A 20,436-nucleotide genomic window follows, 5' to 3' on the forward strand; every position below is an offset into this window, starting at 1 on the left:
GATGTGTGTGCTTTGGGGACCTTTAACAGAATGTGACTGGCAGAACGGGTGTTGTATGTGGAGGATGAGGGCTGCAGTAGATATCTCAGATAGGGGGGAGTGAGGCCTATGTGGGTTTTATTAATGCGCATCAACCAGTGGGTCTTGCGCTGGGTATACAGAGATGACCAGTTTACAGAGGAGTATAGAGTGTCGTGATGTGTCCTATTAGGAGCATTGGTGGCAAATCTGATGGCCGAATGGTAAAGAACATCTAGCCGCTCGAGAGCACCCTTACCTGCCGATCTATAAATTATGTCTCTGTAATCTAGCATGGGTAGGATGGTCATCTGAATCAGGGTTAGTTTGGCAGCTGGGGTGAAAGAGGAGCGATTACGATAGAGGAAACCAAGTCTAGATTTTACTTTAGCCTGCAGATTTGATATGTGCTGAGAGAATGACAGTGTACAGTGCAGTGGCACAAAAACCTAAAGCCACAACACAGACCAGTGACAATTTGCCTGTGGTGGCAGGCAGCCTAGCGGTAAGAGCATTTGGCCAGTAACCAAAGGGTCATTAGTTTGAATCCCAGAGCCGACAATGTGAACAATCTGCCAAGGCACTTAACCCTAATTGCTCCAGGGTAGCTGTTGATATACTCTCCAAGAGTGTCTCAGGGGAGTTGGGATATACAACAAAAAAAACATTTCCAATTCACATATGCATATAATACACACTTGTAGCCTACATATGTGAAATAGGACAAATATAAGCTTCTCACCAAATGTGTTTATTTATTATTTCATTCAGACAGTATCTGACACTTACTGGTACAAGTACTCCTACTCATATATTCATACATTTGCTTTTGACCAGCCATTCCTTGAGTTATTGTTGCATTGGAGATAAGCAACACCAGACAGAGTATTAAAAATAAAAAGCGCACATAAGATGTTGTTGGTAGAATAGCTGCCATTCCATCATCACTTCATGATAATTGAAGCTATGAAATGTGCATTACATTATTACTTTAAAAAAAATAGGCCGATGGTGATAATCAGACAATAAAAGATTTATTTAGGCTAGCCTATTTATCATATCGAATTAATATTCATTACCCAATATCAGTCATTGACAAAATGATCAATAATGCAGTTTTATAGTTGGCCTGTTTGGCTATAAAACTGATGAAAATGTCATATTTATTTCCAATGTTTTTGCAAACTCAGAATCAACTTGTTTTCAGCATTTGTCATGATATCCAAAATGTATAATTTCTTCTAATAATGGAATTACAAGGAGCATGCCTTCAGGGGATCACTATTCAATATCTATAGCCTATATTTTATTATTCTCAAATAAAGTGAAAAGCATATATTCAGTTCATGCATTTGTAAATTGATCATGGTATGAAAATAATTGCTAGGTTGATTATCCAAATTCTGCATGCTGTTTTGTGATTATAAAAAACCTAAAACCTAATAAGGTGTCATATTTACAAACGAAACACTAAATACAAAAATCTGTAAATGATTGACATACATAGGCACAAAATAAATTGTGACATTGGCTTTGGTCATGTGGCCAACAGTGCAGCTGTAGTATAATTCGACACATTCCGGTCTGTCCAGTGACTACTCACTGGATCCCGTGCCTATGAATTTACAGGTTTCTGATGCGCTCGAGCTGGAACGTGGCGCTCTACTTTATGCAACGCACTGTTTTATCTCTGCGGAAGAATACTCAAACACACTGGCCAGTGTCTGTTGACGCTGGAGAAATTGCAGTTATTTTTGAGACGGCGCTTCTCATTGGATACAGTGGACCTGCAATATTCTGCTCATTGTACGGGAGTCCAGGATTGGCTACGTTGGATCTGCAATGCGTCAAGCAATGGCGCCTAATATTACCCGAGTAGTTTAGGAAAACGGTGTGGCCGGACAGTCTACTTTGTATCACAGAGCGTTTTATAATACTATAATTATTGCTGTCGACAAGACGTTTCTTTCAGTCTGTCTAGTTCCACAAAATCATACATCCTCATCTGGCAGGGGCTCGATTAGAGTTTTTTGGGAGGAATGGTGGTGATCGGCGATTGGTCACCGCAAGCATACACGGAACTGTTTACTTTTAGTCGCGGAATTGAACATGACAGGTGTATCAATGAGGGAATATATAATTAAAATATTAGAAATCCTGTGCTGATTGAGTCTATTTTGTGAATTAAACTACTGCATTCAAACCAAGATTTACTTTTAGGCAATAATCTCGCAGTCTATGGAAGTGAGTTTGTGTGCTCATGCTCAAGGATAAATAAGCCAAACTAAACCATACAATTTGCATTCAAGAGAACAGGATTTTAGCAGCCTAAAATTATGCGATTCCTAAAATTCTATCTCTCCAACAAACCACAGGCGCGTTCGAGATGACATCATATTCATGCGACTGTTTACGCGCAGAGGCTATCAACATGGCTCTATTTCCAGCTTTTGCAGGATTATCAAATACAAAAGCTGAGAATGCACATAAAGGTAAGACCCACAAATGTTTATTTATGTTTAGTGGATGTGTCAACCAGTTAGCCACCATTCTGTGACGGCTTTTCAAAGAGAGATCTACTGAAATTAAACGTAAGTGCAACGTTCCTGCTTGAAAGTGTCAGTGTCCTAGTTTTACTAGCTTGTTAGCTTCATTGGTCACAACCCAATTATACTATAGCTAGCTAAGTATCTTTGATCGTAACATAACATCCCCAAAATATGCATCCATAGCTATAATTTGATAAACATGAACGTTAGTTACTCAGTGGTGTGGCCGGGTGAATAAGCATGATAAACAATTTACCTACACTCACTTACTGTAGGTCAGCAGTGCATTGACCCATCGGGCCCTCACCATAACCTTAATCTAACCAAAAAGGTGTACTATATATAAAATTAAACTTTAAACCCATTGGTACAATCCGATATGACAACACAATGCGATAGAACAATTTTATCTTTAGTGCATTTACTGTATCAGTGGGCTTCCTTCTGAAAAAAGCTGTCACCAAACCTGATTAATTCCTGTGCTTAAAAGCCCTAGAGAACTGATTGCGATTGATTTGACATTCCTCTTCTCTCTCCTCAGAACTAGAATGGCTGAGTAATCAAAGTTTCCGCACTGATGACGCTCTCTCTCTTCACCAACGAGCCACTGAGAAAGCCAACGAAACACAATCGGCAGAAACAAGGTGTTATTATCATACGTGTTTAATCGTTATTCAATTATTTCTCTTTCACTGTGACTCAATAGTATTACATGCTCCATTGTACAGGAGACAGGATAAGGTTCTGCCCCTTTGAGAAGCACTGGAGGTTTTATTGAGTAGCTTTGAATTTTACTACACAATCTTGTTGTTATTACACAATTATAAGAAATTTACCTCCAAATATCTTATACTTTTGTGAGATGATGTGATCTCAGCATTGACGTGGTGGTAGTTTCACCCCAAAATCAACAGCTTGTGATATTTGTACTTAAATGTATACTACTAACATTTTTCAGCACACTCGTTATACCAGAGAGGGAGGATAAGAATGACGTCCAATCCAACAAGAAGAAAAAGAAGGAGAAGAAGAAGAAAAAGAAGAAGCACAAGAAGAAGAGTGGAGAACCCTCTCCAGCAAGCAGTGGCTCAGATTCAGATACTATCTACCCCAGTGACCTCCTAAAAAAGGCTGAGAGCACTCCTCCCAGGTATATGACCTCACTCATTTTGTGCCCAGTGAGACCCAGGATACATGCTCTAGTGGGAATATATATATGATCAGTTTTGCAATTTATATCATAATGAATAAGAGTATTTGGACGGGGGGTTGATCCTAGACCAGCACTCTAACCGTAAGATGCGTTTTTAATACTTGCCCATGGCTGGTATTACTGTAGTAGTTGTTCTGTTTAAGTGTTACCAGGTAGGAGGGAGATTCATTGTCCGTGGCTCAGTGCGTTAGGGGAGGTATACTCTGGGGGTCTTGGCTGACTGCCAGTTGGAGTAGCTCTTGACTCAGACTCTGAATTCAACTGCGACAGCAAGCCTGGCTAGTCTCTGAGCAGCCAATGAAATTACCCCCCACCCGTACTCTTACCCTAACTTTAACCCTAAAACTAACCCTTAACATAATTCTAACACTAATTCTAACCTTAACCCTAAACCCCCTAGCATAGCATTTGACCTCGTGGGGACTAACAAAATGTCCCCAGTTGGTCAAATTTTTGTTCGGCTTACTATTCTTGTGGAGACTTCTGGTCCCCACAAGAATAGTTAAACACGTCCACACACACACACGCACCTGTCTCTCTTTCTCTCAATTCAAGGACTGGCTCCTCCACAGGAGACTTGTGTAACTTATCCTTCAAGCTACAGTGAAATTATACTATAGTTGCCATTATTTTTTTATCTGCACTGTACTGGCAATATTTAACAACTAATCTGTTACTGTACTGTCAATGTTTAATGATTATGTCTGTTTTATGAAAAGCTTTCTTATCAATTTCCATTATGGCATCATGTTTGTGTGAGGTAGCACCGCTAACCCTATATTGTCTTTTGTTCCAATCATGAAAACGCTGACTCGCTACGTCACCCACCCCTCTTTAAAGGTGTGGCCTATACTCTGCATTGATCCTGGCTATCTCTGTCTGTAGTGAGGAGGTGCAGTTTCAGGTGGAGGGGTCTTTTGTGTGGTTGGATGACCTCCAGACCCCCACCGATCGGCCCTTCTGCGTAGACAGGAGAGCAGACCGTGCCAACTGGGAGTACAAATCACTTTACAGAGGAGATATCGCTAGGTAGGTAACCTTCCTCCCCCCTCCGCTGCACCACCCTCCGCCTCCCCACTTTAACACCCCTCACCTCTGCACCACCACTACTACTGCCATCTCAGCTCTGGTGTAGCTGTTCGTCAGCCATCATCAACCCACTCTTACCCTGTCCACACCACTGAGCTGGACAGAGCTGAGCTATACTGCCCTGGCCTGGCTGCGCATCCACCAGGAAAAAGGACAATGCGGGAAAGGACAATGCGAAAATAACCGTACGGTTCAGGTTGGCACGATAGTGTTGAAATGGTATCTGTTGGCCAGCAGTGTTTAGTTTACCCCCCAGGATGGTTCTACTCCCAACGCAAGGTCAGTCAGAGAGGGAGTCAGTCAGCTCCATTACAGTACACATCATCACACGGGGGCTTGGGTGGCCAGAGGGTGGGGGGGGTTGGGGGGGTGATAAAATCCCCATAAATTATTTTGTGCAAATTTATTATTAAAACCCCCCGGAAATATCACATTTCCATAAGTATTCAGACTCTTTACTCTGTACTTTGTTGAAGCTCCTTTGGCAGTGATTACAGCCTCAAGTCTTCTTGGGTATGACGGTACAAGCTTGGCACACTTGTATTTGTGGAGTTTCTCCCATTCTTCTCTGCAGATCTTCTCAAGCTCTGTCAGGTTGGATGGGGAGCATCGCTGCACAGCTTTTTTCAGTTGGCTGTGGCTGGGCCACTCAAGGACATTTAAAGACTTGTCCCGATGCCACACCTGCATTGTCTTGTTTGTGTGCGTAGAGTCGTTGTCCTGTTGGAAGGTGAACCTTCACCGCAGTCTGAGGTCCTGATCACTCTGGAGCAGGTTTTCATCAAGACTCTCTGTACTTTGCTCCGTTCATCTTTCCCTTGATCCTGACTAGTCTTCCAGTCCCTGCCGCTGAAAAACATCCCCACAGCATGATGATGCTGCCGTCACCATGCTTCACCATAGGGATGGTGCCAAGTTTCCTCCAGATGTGACACTTGGCATTCAGGCCAAAGAGTTGAATCTTAGTTTCATCAGACCAGAGAATCTTGTTTCTCATGGTCTGAGGGTCCTTTAGGTGCCTTTAGCAAAACTCCAAGCAGGCTGTCATGTGCCTTTTACTGAGGAGTGGTTTCTGTCTGGCCACTGTACCATAAAGGCCTGATTGGTGGAGTGCTGCAGAGATGGCTGTCCTTCCGGAAGGTTCTCCCATCTCCACAGAAGAACTCTGGAGCACCATCAGAGTGATCATCGGGTTCAAGGCCCTTCTCCCCCGATTGCTCAGTTTGGCTGGGCGGCCAGCTCTCGGAAGAGAGTGGAAAAAGGGATGGGGTCTGAATACTTTCCGAATGCACTGTACACTATATGGACACCCCTTCATATTAGTGGATTTGGCTATTTCAGCCACACCAGTTGCTGACAGGTGTATAAATCAAGCACACAGCCATGCAATCTCCATAAACAAACATTGCCAGTAAAATGGCCTCACTGAAGAGCTCAGTGAATTTCAACGTAGCACTGTCATAGGATGCCACCTTTTCCAACAAGTCTGTCAAATTTCTGCTCTGCTAGAGCTGTCCCCGTCACCCGTAAGTGCTGTTATTGTGAAGTGGAAAAGTCTAGGAGCAAACACGGCTCAGCTGCGAAGTAGTAGGCCACACCACAAGCTCACAGAACGGCACTGGCGAGTGCTTAAGCACGTAGCGTTTAAAAATCGTCTGTCCTCAGTTGCAACACTCACTTCCGAGTTCCAAACTGCCTCTGGAAGCAACGGCAGCACAATAACTGTTTGTCGGGAGCTTCATGAAATGGGTTTCCATGGCCGAGCAGCCACACACAAGCCTAAGATCACCATGCGCAATGCCAAGCGTCGGCTGGAGTGGTGTAAAGCTTGCAGCCATTGGACTCTGGAGCAGTGGAAGCGCGTTCTCTGGAGTGATGAATCACGCTTCACCATGTGCCAGTCTGGCGGACGAATCTGGGTTTGGCGGATGCCAGGAGAACGCTACCTGCCGAATGCATAGTTAATAATGGTTTGGGTCTGTTTTTCATAGTGCGGACTAGGCCCCTTAGTTCCGGTGAAGGGAAATCTTGACTCTTCAGCATACATGATATTCTTGACAATTCTGTGCTTCCAAATTTGTGGCAATAGTTGGGGAAATGCCCTTTCCTGTTTCAGCATGACAATGCCCTGTGCACAAAGCGAGGATCATACAGAGAAGGTTTGTCGAGATCGGTGTGGAAGAACTTGACTGGCCTGCATAGAACCCTGACCTCAAGCCAATCTTACACCTTTGGGATAAATTGGAATGCCGACATCGAGCCAGGCCTAATCGCCCAATATCAGTGCCCGACCTCCCTATTGCTCTTGTGGCTGATAGGAAGCAAGTCCCTGCAGCAATGTTCCAACATCAAGTGGAAAGCCTTCCCAGAAGAGTGGAGGCTGTTATAGCAGCATATGGGGACCAACTCCATATTAACGCCCATGAGTTTGGAATGAAATGTCCAACGAGGAGGTGTCCACATACTTTTGGTCATGTAGTGTCTTCTTTTAACTCAGTTTGCTTCTGACTATAGTTGTCTTCGTTAGCATATTTCTAAGTTTGTGTCTATATACAGTGAGGGAAAAAAGTATTTGATCCCCTGCTGATTTTGTACGTTTGCCCACTGACAAAGAAATGATCAGTCTATAATTTTAATGGTAGGTTTATTTGAACAGTGAGACAGAATAACAACAAAATCCAGAAAAACGCACGTCAAAAATGTTATAAATTGATTTGCATTTTAATGAGGGAAATAAGTATTTGACCCCCTCTCAATCAGAAAGATTTCTGGCTCCCAGGTGTCTTTTATACAGGTAACGAGCTGAGATTAGGAGCACACTCTTAAAGGGAGTGTTCCGAATCTCAGTTTGTTACCTGGATAAAAGACACCTGGCCACAGAAGCAATCAATCAATCAGATTCCAAACTCTCCACCATGGCCAAGACCAAAGAGCTCTCCAAGGATGTCAGGGGCAAGATTGTAGACCTACACAAGGCTGGAATGGGCTACAAGACCATCGCCAAGCAGCTTGGTGAGAAGGGGACAACATTTGGTTCGATTATTCGCAAATGGAAGAAACACAAATGAACTGTCAATCTCCCTCGGCCTGGGGGGCTCCATGCAAGATCTCACCTTCTGGAGTTGCAATGATCATGAGAACGGTGAGGAATCAGCCCAGAACTACACGGGGGGATCTTGTCAATGATCTCAAGGCAGCTGGGACCATAGTCACCAAGAAAACAATTGGTAACACACTACGCCGTGAAGGACTGAAATCCTGCAGCGCCCGCAAGGTCCCCCTGCTCAAGAAAGCACATACATGCCTGTCTGAAGTTTGCCAATGAACATCTGAATGATTCAGATGACAACTGGGTGAAAGTGTTGTGGTCAGATGAGACCAAAATGGAGCTCTTTGGCATCAACTCAACTCGCCGTGTTTGGAGGAGGAGGAACACCATCCCCACCATCAAACATGGAGGTGGAAACATTATGCTTTGGGGGTGTTTTTCTGCTAAGGGGACAGGACAACTTCACCGCATCAAAGGGACGATGGACGGGGCCATGTACCGTCAAATCTTGGGTGAGAACCTCCTTCCCTCAGCCAGGGCATTCAAAATGGGTCGTGGATGGGTATTCCAGCATGACAATGACCCAAAACACACAGCCAAGGCAACAAAGGAGGGGCTCAAGAAGAAGCACATTAAGGTCCTGGAGTGGCCTAGCCAGTCTCCAGACCTTAATCCCATAGAAAATCTGTGGAGGGAGCCGAAGGTTCGAGTTGCCAAACGTCAGCCTCGAAACCTTAGTGACTTGGAGAAGATCTGCAAAGAGGAGTGGGACAAAATCCCTCCTGAGATGTGTGCAAACCTGGTGGCCAACTACAAGAAACATCTGACCTCTGTGATTGCCAACAAGGGTTTTGCCACCAAGTACTAAGTCATGTTTAGCAGAGGGGTCAAATACTTATTTCCCTCATTAAAATGCAAATCAATTTATAACATTTTTGACATGTGTTTTTCAGGATTTTTTTGTTGTTATTCTGTCTCTCACTTCAAATAAACCTACTATTCAAATTATAGACTGATCATTTCTTTGTCAGTGGGCAAACATACAAAATCAGCAGGGGATCAAAAACTTTTTTCCCTCACTGTACGTATGCATGTCCACAGAAGCAGTGTAGTAAGACCCACTGATCTTTTTATTAACTGCACAAGGGCAACAAATTGAGTTCCAGATGATATCGGGTTTAATGTGTAGTCAGTACACACACACCACAGCAAGTTAAGTGATATGTGATCAATATAGCCATGATTGGACTGGTGCTTGGTGTATTGCTGCAGAGGGACTTCCTTTTTGGAGGAGGTCAGGTGACGCAGACAATTCTGTTTATTTCTCCTTTTTTCTCTCTTTCTCACCCTGCCCTCCCTTACTGAGCTGCACACCAGTTCAAAACGCTCTCAATACATTGCTGTTTCTCTTTACAGGGATTCTACATATGACTGTAATGATTGTAATGTCTTTAAAGGTACAAAAGGAAAGGCTCTTCCTCTCTGGGTTTGGACCTGCGGTCTCAGGCCGTGAGCTGGGCTGAGTCTGGCCCAGAGAAGAAGAGAGTGGACAGGAGACAGAGACCCAACCGCTACTTCTCCCCCACCGTCCGCCAGCTGCTGATGTCTGATGGCAAACCCACGCTGCCCAGACCTCCACCAGAGGGCACCACCACCACCTTACCCTTCATCCCTGTGCCCTCCTGTCTGGAAGGTGAGGCAGAGGGGGGTGGCTCTGCCAAAGGCCAGGGCTCCTGGTTCAACCCCCTGGGGGTGTATGACTCCTCCACCTCCCTGTGGCTCCAGGGGAAGGGGAAGGCGGAGCATGGCAAGACAGAGGAACAACCTTCTACTCCCAGGGACAATGCTGCCGTCATGCTGGCTGAACGGGTGGAGGACTTCAACAGGAGGCTGAGGGAAACCCCCACAGACACACACACCTGGCTTCAGTTTGTCCTCTTCCAGGTACACTACTCAATGTCAAAACCCCATAATTACACACCACACCAATCAGTCCCTTCAAATCACATGAAATTTTACTAGGGCCAAGAGTTTTTCCGGGACATTTCAACGTGTCAGAAAAATTCCAGTCCCTGGCCTGTATCTTGATACAACAAATCACATAATAACTTCCAGAACTGTATTACAGGACGAGGTAGCTGGGGCGCCTGGGGTGTTTGGTGACATCTCTGAGAACGAGACCGAGCGGCGGAAGAGGTCAGTGCGGGCCACGCTGGAGAAGAAGGTAGCCATTTTGGATCGAGCAGTGGAGAATAATCCGAGCTGCGTGGAACTGAAGCTGGAGCGACTGCGGCTCTGTAGGGAGCTGTGGGAGCCGGCAGCCCTGCTGAAGGAGTGGAAAAAGCTGGTGTTCCTGCACCCCAACAGCGCCCCACTGTGGAGGAAGTACCTGCTGTTCATGCAGAGCCACTTCAGTACCTTCTCCGTGTCAAAGGTCAACACGGTATACGGGAAGTGTCTGAGCACGCTGGCGGCGGTGCAGGATGGGAGCATGGTTTCTCACCAGGTGCTACCGGGCACTGATGAACACATGCTGGGTAATGGTCCAAGCCACATACTATATACTTTATATATAATAATGTTTGTATGAATAACTTATTAAGGACTTTTCCCTCGAGATAGCTTCTAGATTATAGACAGAGGATTACTGAAATGTGCACTAACTCACAAACTTGTTCTGTTTGGTTGTGATGGAAAGTCATTGGTTTTTGCTTTCTCGTCTTTTATTCAATGGCACAAGGCTGTACTGCAGAGGGGCTGAAACTTGAGAAGCATTAGCCAATGTAAATATTTGTAGAGGCGAGTATTATGGTTCAGGTTTCCCCTTGTCATTGTGTCCTGTCCTGCTGCTGTATTGAACTGTATGTGGTTCATTGTGCATGTTTGGACTGTGTCTGTGACCATGAGAGTTGAAGAGTGGATTAGTTGTCATTCTATTGGAAGTGAAAGGTGATGTTGTCTCTGCCGGAGTGTGTGTGTTTATGTACAGTGTTGTGAAAAAGTATTTGCCCCATTTCTGATTTTCCCTATTTTTGCATATTTTTCAAACTGAATTATCAGATCTTTAACCAAAACCTAATATTAGATAAAGGGAACCTGAGTTTGCAAATAACAAAAAAGTGCTACTTATTTTATGTATTCAATTAACAAAGTTATGTAACACCCGATTCCCTGTGTGAAAAAGTAATTGCCCCCGTACACCCAAAAAGTTACACTATTGAATCATCTGTCCATAGAACATTCTTCCAAGATTCTTGATGATTATTCAGGTGCCTCCAGGTGTTTTTTGTTAAACTTGAGTCAACTTTTTGGATGAGATGGGTCCCATTAAGTCTGATGAATACCAAACACTGCATTCCACAGTAAGAACCTTATACCAATGGTCAAGCATGGTGGTGGTAGTGTGATGGTTTGGGGATGCTTTGCTGCCTCAGGATCTGGATGACTTGCCTTAATAGAAGGAACCATGAATTCTGCTCTGTATCAGAGAATTCTACAGAAGAATGTCAGGCAATCCGTCTGTGAGCTGAAGCGCAGCTGGGTGATGCAGCAAGACAATGATCCAAAACACAAAATTAAGTCTACATGAAAATGGTTAAAAAGCAGCACATTTGAAGTTTTGCAATGGCCTAGTCAAAGTCCCGAACTAATCCAAATTGAGATGTGGCAGGATTTGAAACGAGTAGTTCATGCTTGAAAACTCACAAATGTCGCTGAGTTAAAGCAGTTCTGCATGCAAGAATGGGCCAAAATTCCTCCACAGCCATGCGAGAGACTGATCAACAACTACAGAAAACATTTGGTTGCAGTCATTGGAGCTAAAGATGGCACAACCAGTTATTGAGTGTAAGGTGGCAATTACTTTTTCACACAGGGGAATTGAGTGTTGCATAATATTGTTAATTAAATAAATAAATTAAGTATACCTTTTTTTTGGTGTTATTTGTAAACTCGGTTCCCTTTATCTAATATTAGGTTTTGCATCCAGTATAGAAAATCAGAAAGGGGACAATACTTTTTTACGGCACTGTATCTCCTTTAAACTCCTTTAAGAAGTCTTTGGTATGCATTTGATATGGTTATAATCTGTCGTGACAGACTAAATTTAATTAGCTGGCTGGCTAACTGGTTATGTGTATCATGATGTCATTGCCAGATGTCTGTGGGTGTGGCACAGGGCCTCGTTCACTAGGCCAATGTAGAATTTTGCAGCTAGAAATGTCATAAATAGAACTGACAAGATTCCTTTTTCCCAATGACTGACAATTATATCTGTTTTACACAGTACATATCTATCTGCAATGTTCTATAACATCTTTCATTCTCCTGAACAGACCCCTAAACAGGGTTGTGCTGCGTAATGCTTCTGACCACTGACAGGAGATGAGGAACAGATGGACTAGGGGAGAGGGAAAAGGAGGGTGAGAAAGGGAGAGAGGATCATGGATGTCCACTCCAGTATCCATGCTGCTGAGTCATGATATGAGTACTACAGTCCTGGTGTAGTCTCCTGGCCCTCTGGCATCTGCCCCTCAATTAGCCTAATGAAACTATCATCTAGTTAGACTAGCTGACCAGTGGTCAGTCTGGGCTGGACTGCTGCTGGGCTGGACATGGAACTGTCTTGTCAGGGCTTTAGCCTACTGAACAATGATAAGAATGGGACGTACTCCAGGAGCATTTCAAGTACAGCCTTAATTTAATTAAAAATTTAATTAAAAAGAATGGTAGTTGAAGGTTTAAACAATCAGAAACAGAAGTGAGTGCCTCACATTCTTTAGCCCAGGGTTTCCCATGCTTTAGCCGACTCAAACAGTCTTATCTGTTGACCACAGCTAACTGTTATGTAAGGGTAGAAAAATATGTTATGGATTTGATGTTATCCAGTGATGCTTCGCTTATTGAAATCACCTGGAATTTTATTGAACATACTGGAACTATTTAGGTTTATAGATCACCTACTGCAACTCATAGAAAATAGGCTAGCTGTTTCAGGTTCAACCAATGTATGTCATCACTCATGGCATCTTTGGTATTCTCAACTCGACCTAATAGATACAGAAGCTCTTCAATTTTTGTGTGATTTTACTGTTATAAGATGATGGTCCCAGACTCCCTCTTGTGGTTGAATAGTACATATTTCTAGCATATCTGAAGCTGCACTGTGGACGGATCAAACCGTGTGGGAGATGTACGCTGTATGTACTAAAATTCAACCATAGCCTCTGCTTACATAGCAGTGTTGGGCATATATCTCCACCTGACCTCTGAGGGAGACTGTTGGTCTTTTTGACTGTTTGGTTCCTTTTAGAAAATGCAGACGGTCTCTGTACTGGCAGTACAAGGCAGGTAGCCTGGTCCCAGATCTGTTTCTGCTGTCTTGCCAACTCCTATGGCCATCGACAGCACAAACAGATCTGGGACCAGGTTACAAGTCAGGGCAATGTAACCCCAACTTAAAGGGAACATCTGCAGGAGACGGTTGCATTAATTATAACTTGATAATTATTCAGAATAATGAAGACTACTGTGAGGGGCAATAAAAAGCTTTTGAGAAGCTGACATATCATGTGACCTCAGGGATGTGCAGCTTTAATTCGCCTGCTGAGTTTTTCATTCAGGGAAGATTATCCATCTGTTATTACTTTAAAAAAAAAAAAAACATCTCTCACTTTTTTCCTAATCATACTATTTTTTTTCTCTGAAAGTCTGAGGATTTTTCAATGAATTCATCTTTAAGAGCTCATACTAAATGAATGCACACATGCTGGTTCTAATAGGTGGAAGTGAACTGGGTGCTCTGTGTGAGGAATTATAATTCCTCACACAGATGTGGTATTGTGTGCTCTCTCCTCTCTGCAGCCATCTTCGTCCAGCAGTGTCATTTCCTCAGGCAGGCTGGCCACTCAGAGAAAGCTGTGTGTCTGTTCCAGGGCCTACTGGACTTCACCTTCTTCAAGCCAGACACTGTCAAGGACCTACCCACCAGACAACAGGTACACACACAGTCATTCCCCAAGTTCCTCTGCAAAGAACACACGTTCCAACACATGTACTCATATACAGCTGGTAGCTCCCTCCAGAATAGACTGATGATAGACTGATCCAAAGCCAATGCACCAATACTGTTTGTTTTTTGTCACTGGCGTTAAAGCAGTGCTGGGGCCCTTCAGGCTGGTCTGGGCCTTGTCACTTTACACACTACATGGAAACTTTGCTATGCTAAGGGGGTCGTTTTAAAATGCATGACCAGGTTTTAATAGAGACTTTTTTCCAGCAGTGGGGCGTTCTAATTCGAGAGAAATGGCCTGTTTGCTCTTCTGTCAGAACTGCTGTAGTGGCTCACAGCTCACTGTCCCCCCAGCACCAGCAACATTACATAATGGAGACATAATTCTGAATGTATAATACCTCAAATGAAGCAAGGGCATGTTGCTATGTGTGTGTCCGCAGGGTAAACACAGCATTAGCTTTCATGAACTGTTTTAATTGATCAGGGTTGTATTTGTTGATGAGAGATCATCCCTTAAGACTACGTCTCTGTTCCAAGGCCAATACTAGCGTAGCACTAAAATGAAGCAATATGTATTGGCTATGCATTTCAAGTGGTGTGGATAGTGTGGCTATTGGAAAATAGTCTAGGTCAATTGAGCTTTGTATTGTTAAGATATCACACCATATAGGATTTCTCTACCGAATTTGGAAGTACTCATGCCCAAAGCTCCATGTTCAGAGCCTGTCTGTCTTTTGTCTCAAGCAATGTGTCCTCCAGAAACAAATGCAGTATTAAACAGGACTACCTTTTATTCCACACTCTAATGAGTTTCTGCTGTTCTCCATGGAGGTCTGGTCTGCTGATCACTGCAGCACTGTGTTGACGGCAGAGAGAGACGTGCACTACCGTGGAGGGGCTAATTAATTCCATCTAGTTATTGTCCTGTTGGCTGTCCTGCAGTTCAGTCTATTGTTCTTCCTGTCAGGAGAACTGCTGACCTCAGCGTAGATGGAGACAACTGCCCATCAACCCATGAAACATGATATGTTTACAAATTATTACATTGTTGAAATACCCAACATTCCCTCTCCTCCACCCTCTGTGTGATTTGTACAGTATTAATTACTGTAGTATTGAGGGATTGATATACATATCTGTGTTGTATTAAATCATCCCTTTGGCCTTTGCCCTTTGTGGTCCTCCAGGTGGAGTTCTTTGAGCCATTCTGGGACAGTGGGGAGCCCCGTGTCGGGGAGAGAGGGGCCAGTGGATGGAGAGCCTGGATGACCCAGCAGGAGAGAGGGGGCTGGCTCCAACCCAGTGAACAAGGTTAACAACTTTATAGCCTTGCCTGTACTAAAACCTGTGCTAACACTTTACATGGTTGCTCTTATTTCTGTGTTATAACACTTTAATTGCACTAGTAGTAGCATAATATTAGGACTTTTTGGCGACGTAAGTCATAGTGTTGTAATGTTAACCTTTGGAACCTCTGTGTGACAGATGATGGAGATGAAGAAGATCAGGAGGAATTGGAGGTGAAGGATAAAACCTGGCCCAAGTGGAGGATCTGGTTGGATGTGGAGACATCACGCGAGGCCATCCATTGGCTGCCGTGGAGGCCGGACAAAACCAAGGGCCAATCGGTGGAGGACTGTGAGGACCCGGACCGACAGGTATTGGCTGTGATTACTGGTGATAGTGGTGCCAAAACTGGGACATATCTACCATTAAAAAATGGGTTCTTACTGTTGCTATTTATGTCTTACCACTTGCCTGCATGTGTGTGTTCTATGTAGGTGCTGTTTGATGACATTGGGCCGTCTATGATCCGGTTGGTCCGCCCAGACCTCCAGCTATGTCTTCTTCTGTCCTTCCTGCACTTCCTGGGTCTACCTGCTGACACTTCCTGTTACAGCGCCCCCTCCTGTAGCCTGCTGCTGGATGATCAGGCTCTACTGGGGGATGTTCACCACCCTGACTCACCACTGACCTCCTATGACCTCCCTGTTCCTGGGGTCAGCCCCGTGGGTCACATGACCTCCCTGCAGGGTGCCAGGAGGGGGGCGGGGCTGTGTAAGCAGGGGGAGGAGTTTGTAGACAACGTGTTCCAGATGGTTCTGCCTCTGTTCTCTGCTCAGGAGAGAGCTGTCCTCTCACTACACTGGATCCAGTATGAGAAGCTCAAGGTAAACCCAGGTTACCCCAGCTATAAGCTTTAGAGCCAGGCAAGCATATGCTCCGCCAAGTTCAATTACTTTGGTAATCGTGAAGGAATTTTAAGTTAATTGTAGTCAGGATGAAATTTACATATTTTCATTCCATTTTAATGCTGAACTTTGTGTCCTTCCCATTTCATTCTCCATTTAGATTCTCCCACTAATGCTCATGTCTCTCCTGTCCTTCCACTCTGTATGTAACATTAAGGTGCTGAGGTGCGTGCGCGGCAGGAACAAGAAGCGTGTGAAATCCCAGGGGAAGAGGAGCAAGCGCCTGGCCAAGCGCCTGCTGAAAGAGCCAGAGAACCGGGGCCGCCTCAGCCTGTGGAGGGAGTACGCCCACCTGGAGTGGCTGCTAGGGAATTTGGACGAGGCCCACAAGGTGTTCGACACGGCCCTGGGACTGGGCGTGGCAGGAGGGCTGGCAGACCCTGCCCTGTGTGATCTCTGCCTGCTCTACGCCCAGCTGGAGGTGGAGGAGGCCTGGCGAAGGGATAAGGGCGGAGCAGGGACGACTGTTACGACCGCCATGTCTTCACCAGCGGTCTATATCCTCACCAAGCTAGCAGAGGGTAGTTCGTATGCCCCCTTCTTGGGACAGTTGGCTCCAGTGGCCGTGCTGAAGGCCAGGAAGGCCTATGAGCAGGCTGTGGTGAGCTCCCTGCCTGGGCTGGACGAGGGGGCCGCGGGGCAGGGGCAATCCAAGAAGTCCAGGCGGGTCAAAGGTCTGGTGGGGTGTTACGCCCTATTCCAGTACCTGACTGTGGGGGTCGATGCTGCTGATGCAGTCTACAACCTGGCCAGGAAGAGGCTGGAGCAACACTCCAGTATGTCAGCCCAGGAGTCAGCTAGCAGTGAAGTTATGTGTGACATACAGACACTGAGCTCTGTCTCAGAGTGTGAGGCCCTGGCTGTCCAGCAGGTGGCGCTGCTGCGCTACCACACCAGCACCAACGTGTACCCACTTAGCCATATCAGACTGGCGCTGACCTCGGCCCTGGCCCACTTTGCCTCCAGCACTTCTCTGTGGCAGTTGTATGTGCAGGTGGAGAACCGCTACCACAGCGCCGGCAGGGCTCGCCGCTTCTTCCACAGCGTGACCAAGGCTAGTGCCAGTGTCGTGCCACGCCTGTTCGCCATCAGCGCAGAGCAGCAAAGGAAGCAGCTAGTGGACTCTGTTCAGAGGTGAGAACACTGAAGATGAAGGCTCTAATCAGTATCACTTAATCTAATAATGTCAATAACAGGACACACAAACACAAAAAAGGAATAGAACAATAGTAGTAGCTCACATTTAGATTCATTTCGTGGATGTTTTTCCATGAGTTGTTATTGTTTTCTTCTTGGCAGGTCTGATTGCTATGGCGACACCCTCTCCACCCTGCCAGAGAACGGCCTGAGCAACCGTATCCGCTCGCTGTTTGAGAATGCCATAGCAACAGAGCACGGGGTCCACTGTCCGTTGCTGTGGAGGATGTACATGAACTTCCTGGTAAAAAAGACGCCTCTTTAAAACATGAACTTCCTGTTAAGACACCTCTTTAAAACACCCTTTAAATCATTGCAGTTATCAGAACCTCAGGTTTGTTCCAACAGCCGAGGGATGAAGGAGACTTGGAAGTATAGCTGAAGCTGGCGTCTGGTGTTTTGTTGTGTTGTAGCTAACGTCAGGTGTTTTGTTGTGTGTTGTAGCTAACGTCTGGTGTTTTGGTGTGTGTTGTAGCTAACGTCTGGTGTTTTGGTGTGTGTTGTAGCTAACGTCTGGTGTTTTGTTGTGTGTTGTAGCTAACGTCTGGTGTTTTGTTGTGTGTTGTAGCTAACGTCTGGTGTTTTATTGGGTGTTGTAGCTAACGTCTGGTGTTTTGTGTGCTGTAGCTAACGTCTGGTGTTTTGTTGTGTGTTGTCGCTAACGTCTGGTGTTTTGTTGTGTGTTGTCGCTGACGTCTGGTGTTTTGTTGTGTGTTGTCGCTGACGTCTGGTGTTTTGTTGTGTGTTGTCGCTGACGTCTGGTGTTTTGTTGTGTGTTGTCGCTGACGTCTGGTGTTTTGTTGTGTGTTGTCGCTGACGTCTGGTGTTTTGTTGTGTGTTGTCGCTGACGTCTGGTGTTTTGTTGTGTGTTGTAGCTGACGTCTGGTGTTTTGTTGTGTGTTGTAGCTGACTTCTGGTGTTTTGTTCTGTGTTGTCGCTGACGTCTGGTGTTTTGTTGTGTTGTCGCTGACGTCTGGTGTTTTGTTGTGTGCTGTAGCTAACGTCTGGTGTTTTGTTGTGTGTTGTCGCTGACGTCTGGTGTTTTGTTGTGTGCTGTAGGTGTCAGAGGGGAAGGTGGAGCAGGGAAGAGGGATCTTCTACAAGGCTCTACAGGATGTCCCATGGGCCAAGGTGAGCACAGTGACCGATGAAATTATGAAACGGTGATAATTAGTTAGCTCTTTGTGTTTTGGTCAAAATATATGACATGGTTTCTGACGTGTGTGTGTGCTCACCCGTGTCCATCCAAAGGGTTTATACATGGACGCGGTGCAACTCTTCCCTGAGCACGTGCAGGAGTTCCTGGACCTGATGACAGAGAAGGAGCTCAGACTGAGGGTTCCCATGGAGGAGGTGGACATACTGCTGGAGGACTGATGCTCTAAAACCCTTCCCACAGTGCACTGGGGCCTGGCTTCCTCAGACACTCCACTGTGGATACCCAAAGTTGTGCACTGACCAATAGAACAGCCAAGTGTCCTCATGAAGAAGAGCATTTTACTTTTCAAACAGACGTGTGAATAAATGATGTTACACTTATTAGTGTTAATTCAATATTTTGATGGATTGCATATCCATATTTTTATATTTCCAGCTTTTTATGGATTCTTAATCCATATTTTGATGGATATAATATCCTATTTTTATGTCAAAGATTTGTTTTGAAACGGATTAAAAAAGAGAACTGAAATAAACGTTTTGTTTCCTAATGCTGGCCTATCAACCTTTATTTAAGAATGAGCTCTGAGCTTTCAGCCAATGTGAACCCTGAGGGATGCTTGTGTGCATTTCCTGCGTGGATAACGACATCATCACAGCTTAACAGTGTGGAAAGGAGCACACCTGAGTGTACACTTCAGCGCCGGGAAGAAGAGAGGAAACACACACGAGGGTAGAGAAGCTTTGTATAGTCTTTTTAATGCTTGTCCTTCAGAGTAGTAGAGCATCTACTCTGGCTGTCTCGGGTGAGTGATGCTTCTGATGACCTTTAACCTATGATGATGTTCCTCTGTCAGAGGCCAATCCAGTAAACTATACTACATACTACTCAGGCTATGATGATGTAATATTTCATTAGTGAAATATACAACGCCTTCGGAAAGTATTAAGACCCCTTGAATTTTTCCACATTTTGTTCGGTTACAATCTTATTCTAAAATTGATTAAATTGTTGTTTTTTTCATCAATTTACACACTATATCCCATAATGACAAATCAAAAACTGGATTTGATAAATTTTTGCATTTAAAATGAAAAACGGAAATCACATTTACATAAGTATTCAGACCCTTTACTCAGTACTTTGTTGAAGCACCTTTGGCTGCGATTACAGCCTCGAGTCTTCTTAGGTATGACGCTACAAGCTTGGCACACCTGTATTTGGGGAGTTTCTCCCATTCTTCCCAAGCTCTGTCTGGTCGGATGGGGAGTGTTGCTGCACAGCTATTTTCAGGTCTCTCCAGAGATGTTCGATCGGGTTCAAGTACAGGCTCTGGCTGGGCCACTCAAGGGCATTCAGAGACTTGTCCCGAAGCCACTCCTGCATTGGCTGTGTGCTTAGGGTTGTTCTCCTGTTGGAAGGTGAACCTTCGCCCCAGTCTGAGGTCCTGAGCAGGTTTTCATCAAGGAGCTCTGTGCTTTGTTCCGTTCATCTTTGCCTCCATCTTGACTTGTCTCCCAGTCCCTGCCGCTGAAAAACATCCCCACAGCATGATGCTGCCACAACCATACTACACCGTAGGGATGGTGCCAGGTTACTCCAGAACTGACGCTTGGCATTCAGGCCAAAGAGTTCAATCTTGGTTTCATCAGACCAGAGAATCTTGTTTCTCATGGTCTGAGTCCTTTAGATGCCTTTTGGCAAACTCCAAGTGGACTGTCATGTGCCTTTTACTGAGGAGTGGCTTCCATCTGGCCATTCTACCATAAAGGCCTGATGGGTAGAGTGCTGCAGAGATGGTTGTCCTTCTCGAAGGTTCTCCCATCTCCACAGAGGAACTCTAGTGCTCTGTCAGAGTGAGCATTGGGTTCTGGGCACCTCCCTGACATAGGCCCTT

At 45.1% G+C, this 20,436-nt stretch overlaps 1 protein-coding gene across 2 annotated transcripts; it reads left to right on the forward strand.

The window, feature by feature from the left end:
• Nucleotides 1-1,814: 1,814 nt before the first annotated feature.
• nrde2 (NRDE-2, necessary for RNA interference, domain containing) lies at nucleotides 1,815-19,089 on the forward strand. 2 transcript variants are annotated; one of them, XM_029713150.1, is made up of 15 exons: nucleotides 1,819-2,262; nucleotides 2,394-2,510; nucleotides 3,109-3,211; nucleotides 3,526-3,717; nucleotides 4,666-4,809; nucleotides 9,376-9,862; nucleotides 10,047-10,455; nucleotides 13,781-13,914; nucleotides 15,119-15,242; nucleotides 15,417-15,589; nucleotides 15,713-16,102; nucleotides 16,341-17,317; nucleotides 17,483-17,624; nucleotides 18,440-18,511; nucleotides 18,632-19,089. In XM_029713150.1, exons 2-15 carry the CDS (start codon nucleotides 2,405-2,407, stop codon nucleotides 18,755-18,757), a joined length of 3,579 nt encoding a protein of 1,192 aa, XP_029569010.1. In that variant the 5' UTR covers nucleotides 1,819-2,262; nucleotides 2,394-2,404; the 3' UTR covers nucleotides 18,758-19,089. The 2 variants fall into 2 exon arrangements, with proteins under 2 accessions (XP_029569011.1, XP_029569010.1); XM_029713151.1 differs by having other exon boundaries at nucleotides 1,815-2,510; nucleotides 3,529-3,717.
• The last annotated feature ends 1,347 nt before the right edge of the window (nucleotides 19,090-20,436 follow it).

Source organism: Salmo trutta, chromosome 25 (genome assembly GCF_901001165.1).
Source record: "Salmo trutta chromosome 25, fSalTru1.1, whole genome shotgun sequence".
Lineage (NCBI taxonomy): Eukaryota > Metazoa > Chordata > Actinopteri > Salmoniformes > Salmonidae > Salmo > Salmo trutta.

What these genes read in the sequence shown, in the direction of transcription:
- nrde2 (XM_029713150.1), top strand. Translation starts at nt 2,405, where the DNA reads ATGACATCATATTCATGCGACTGTTTACGCGCAGAGGCTATCAACATG. An exon ending in TTCAGTTTGTCCTCTTCCAG is followed by an intron (nt 9,863 to 10,046) that starts GTACACTACTCA and finishes ACTGTATTACAG; the next exon opens with GACGAGGTAGCTGGGGCGCC. An exon ending in TCCAGTATGAGAAGCTCAAG is followed by an intron (nt 16,103 to 16,340) that starts GTAAACCCAGGT and finishes TGTAACATTAAG; the next exon opens with GTGCTGAGGTGCGTGCGCGG.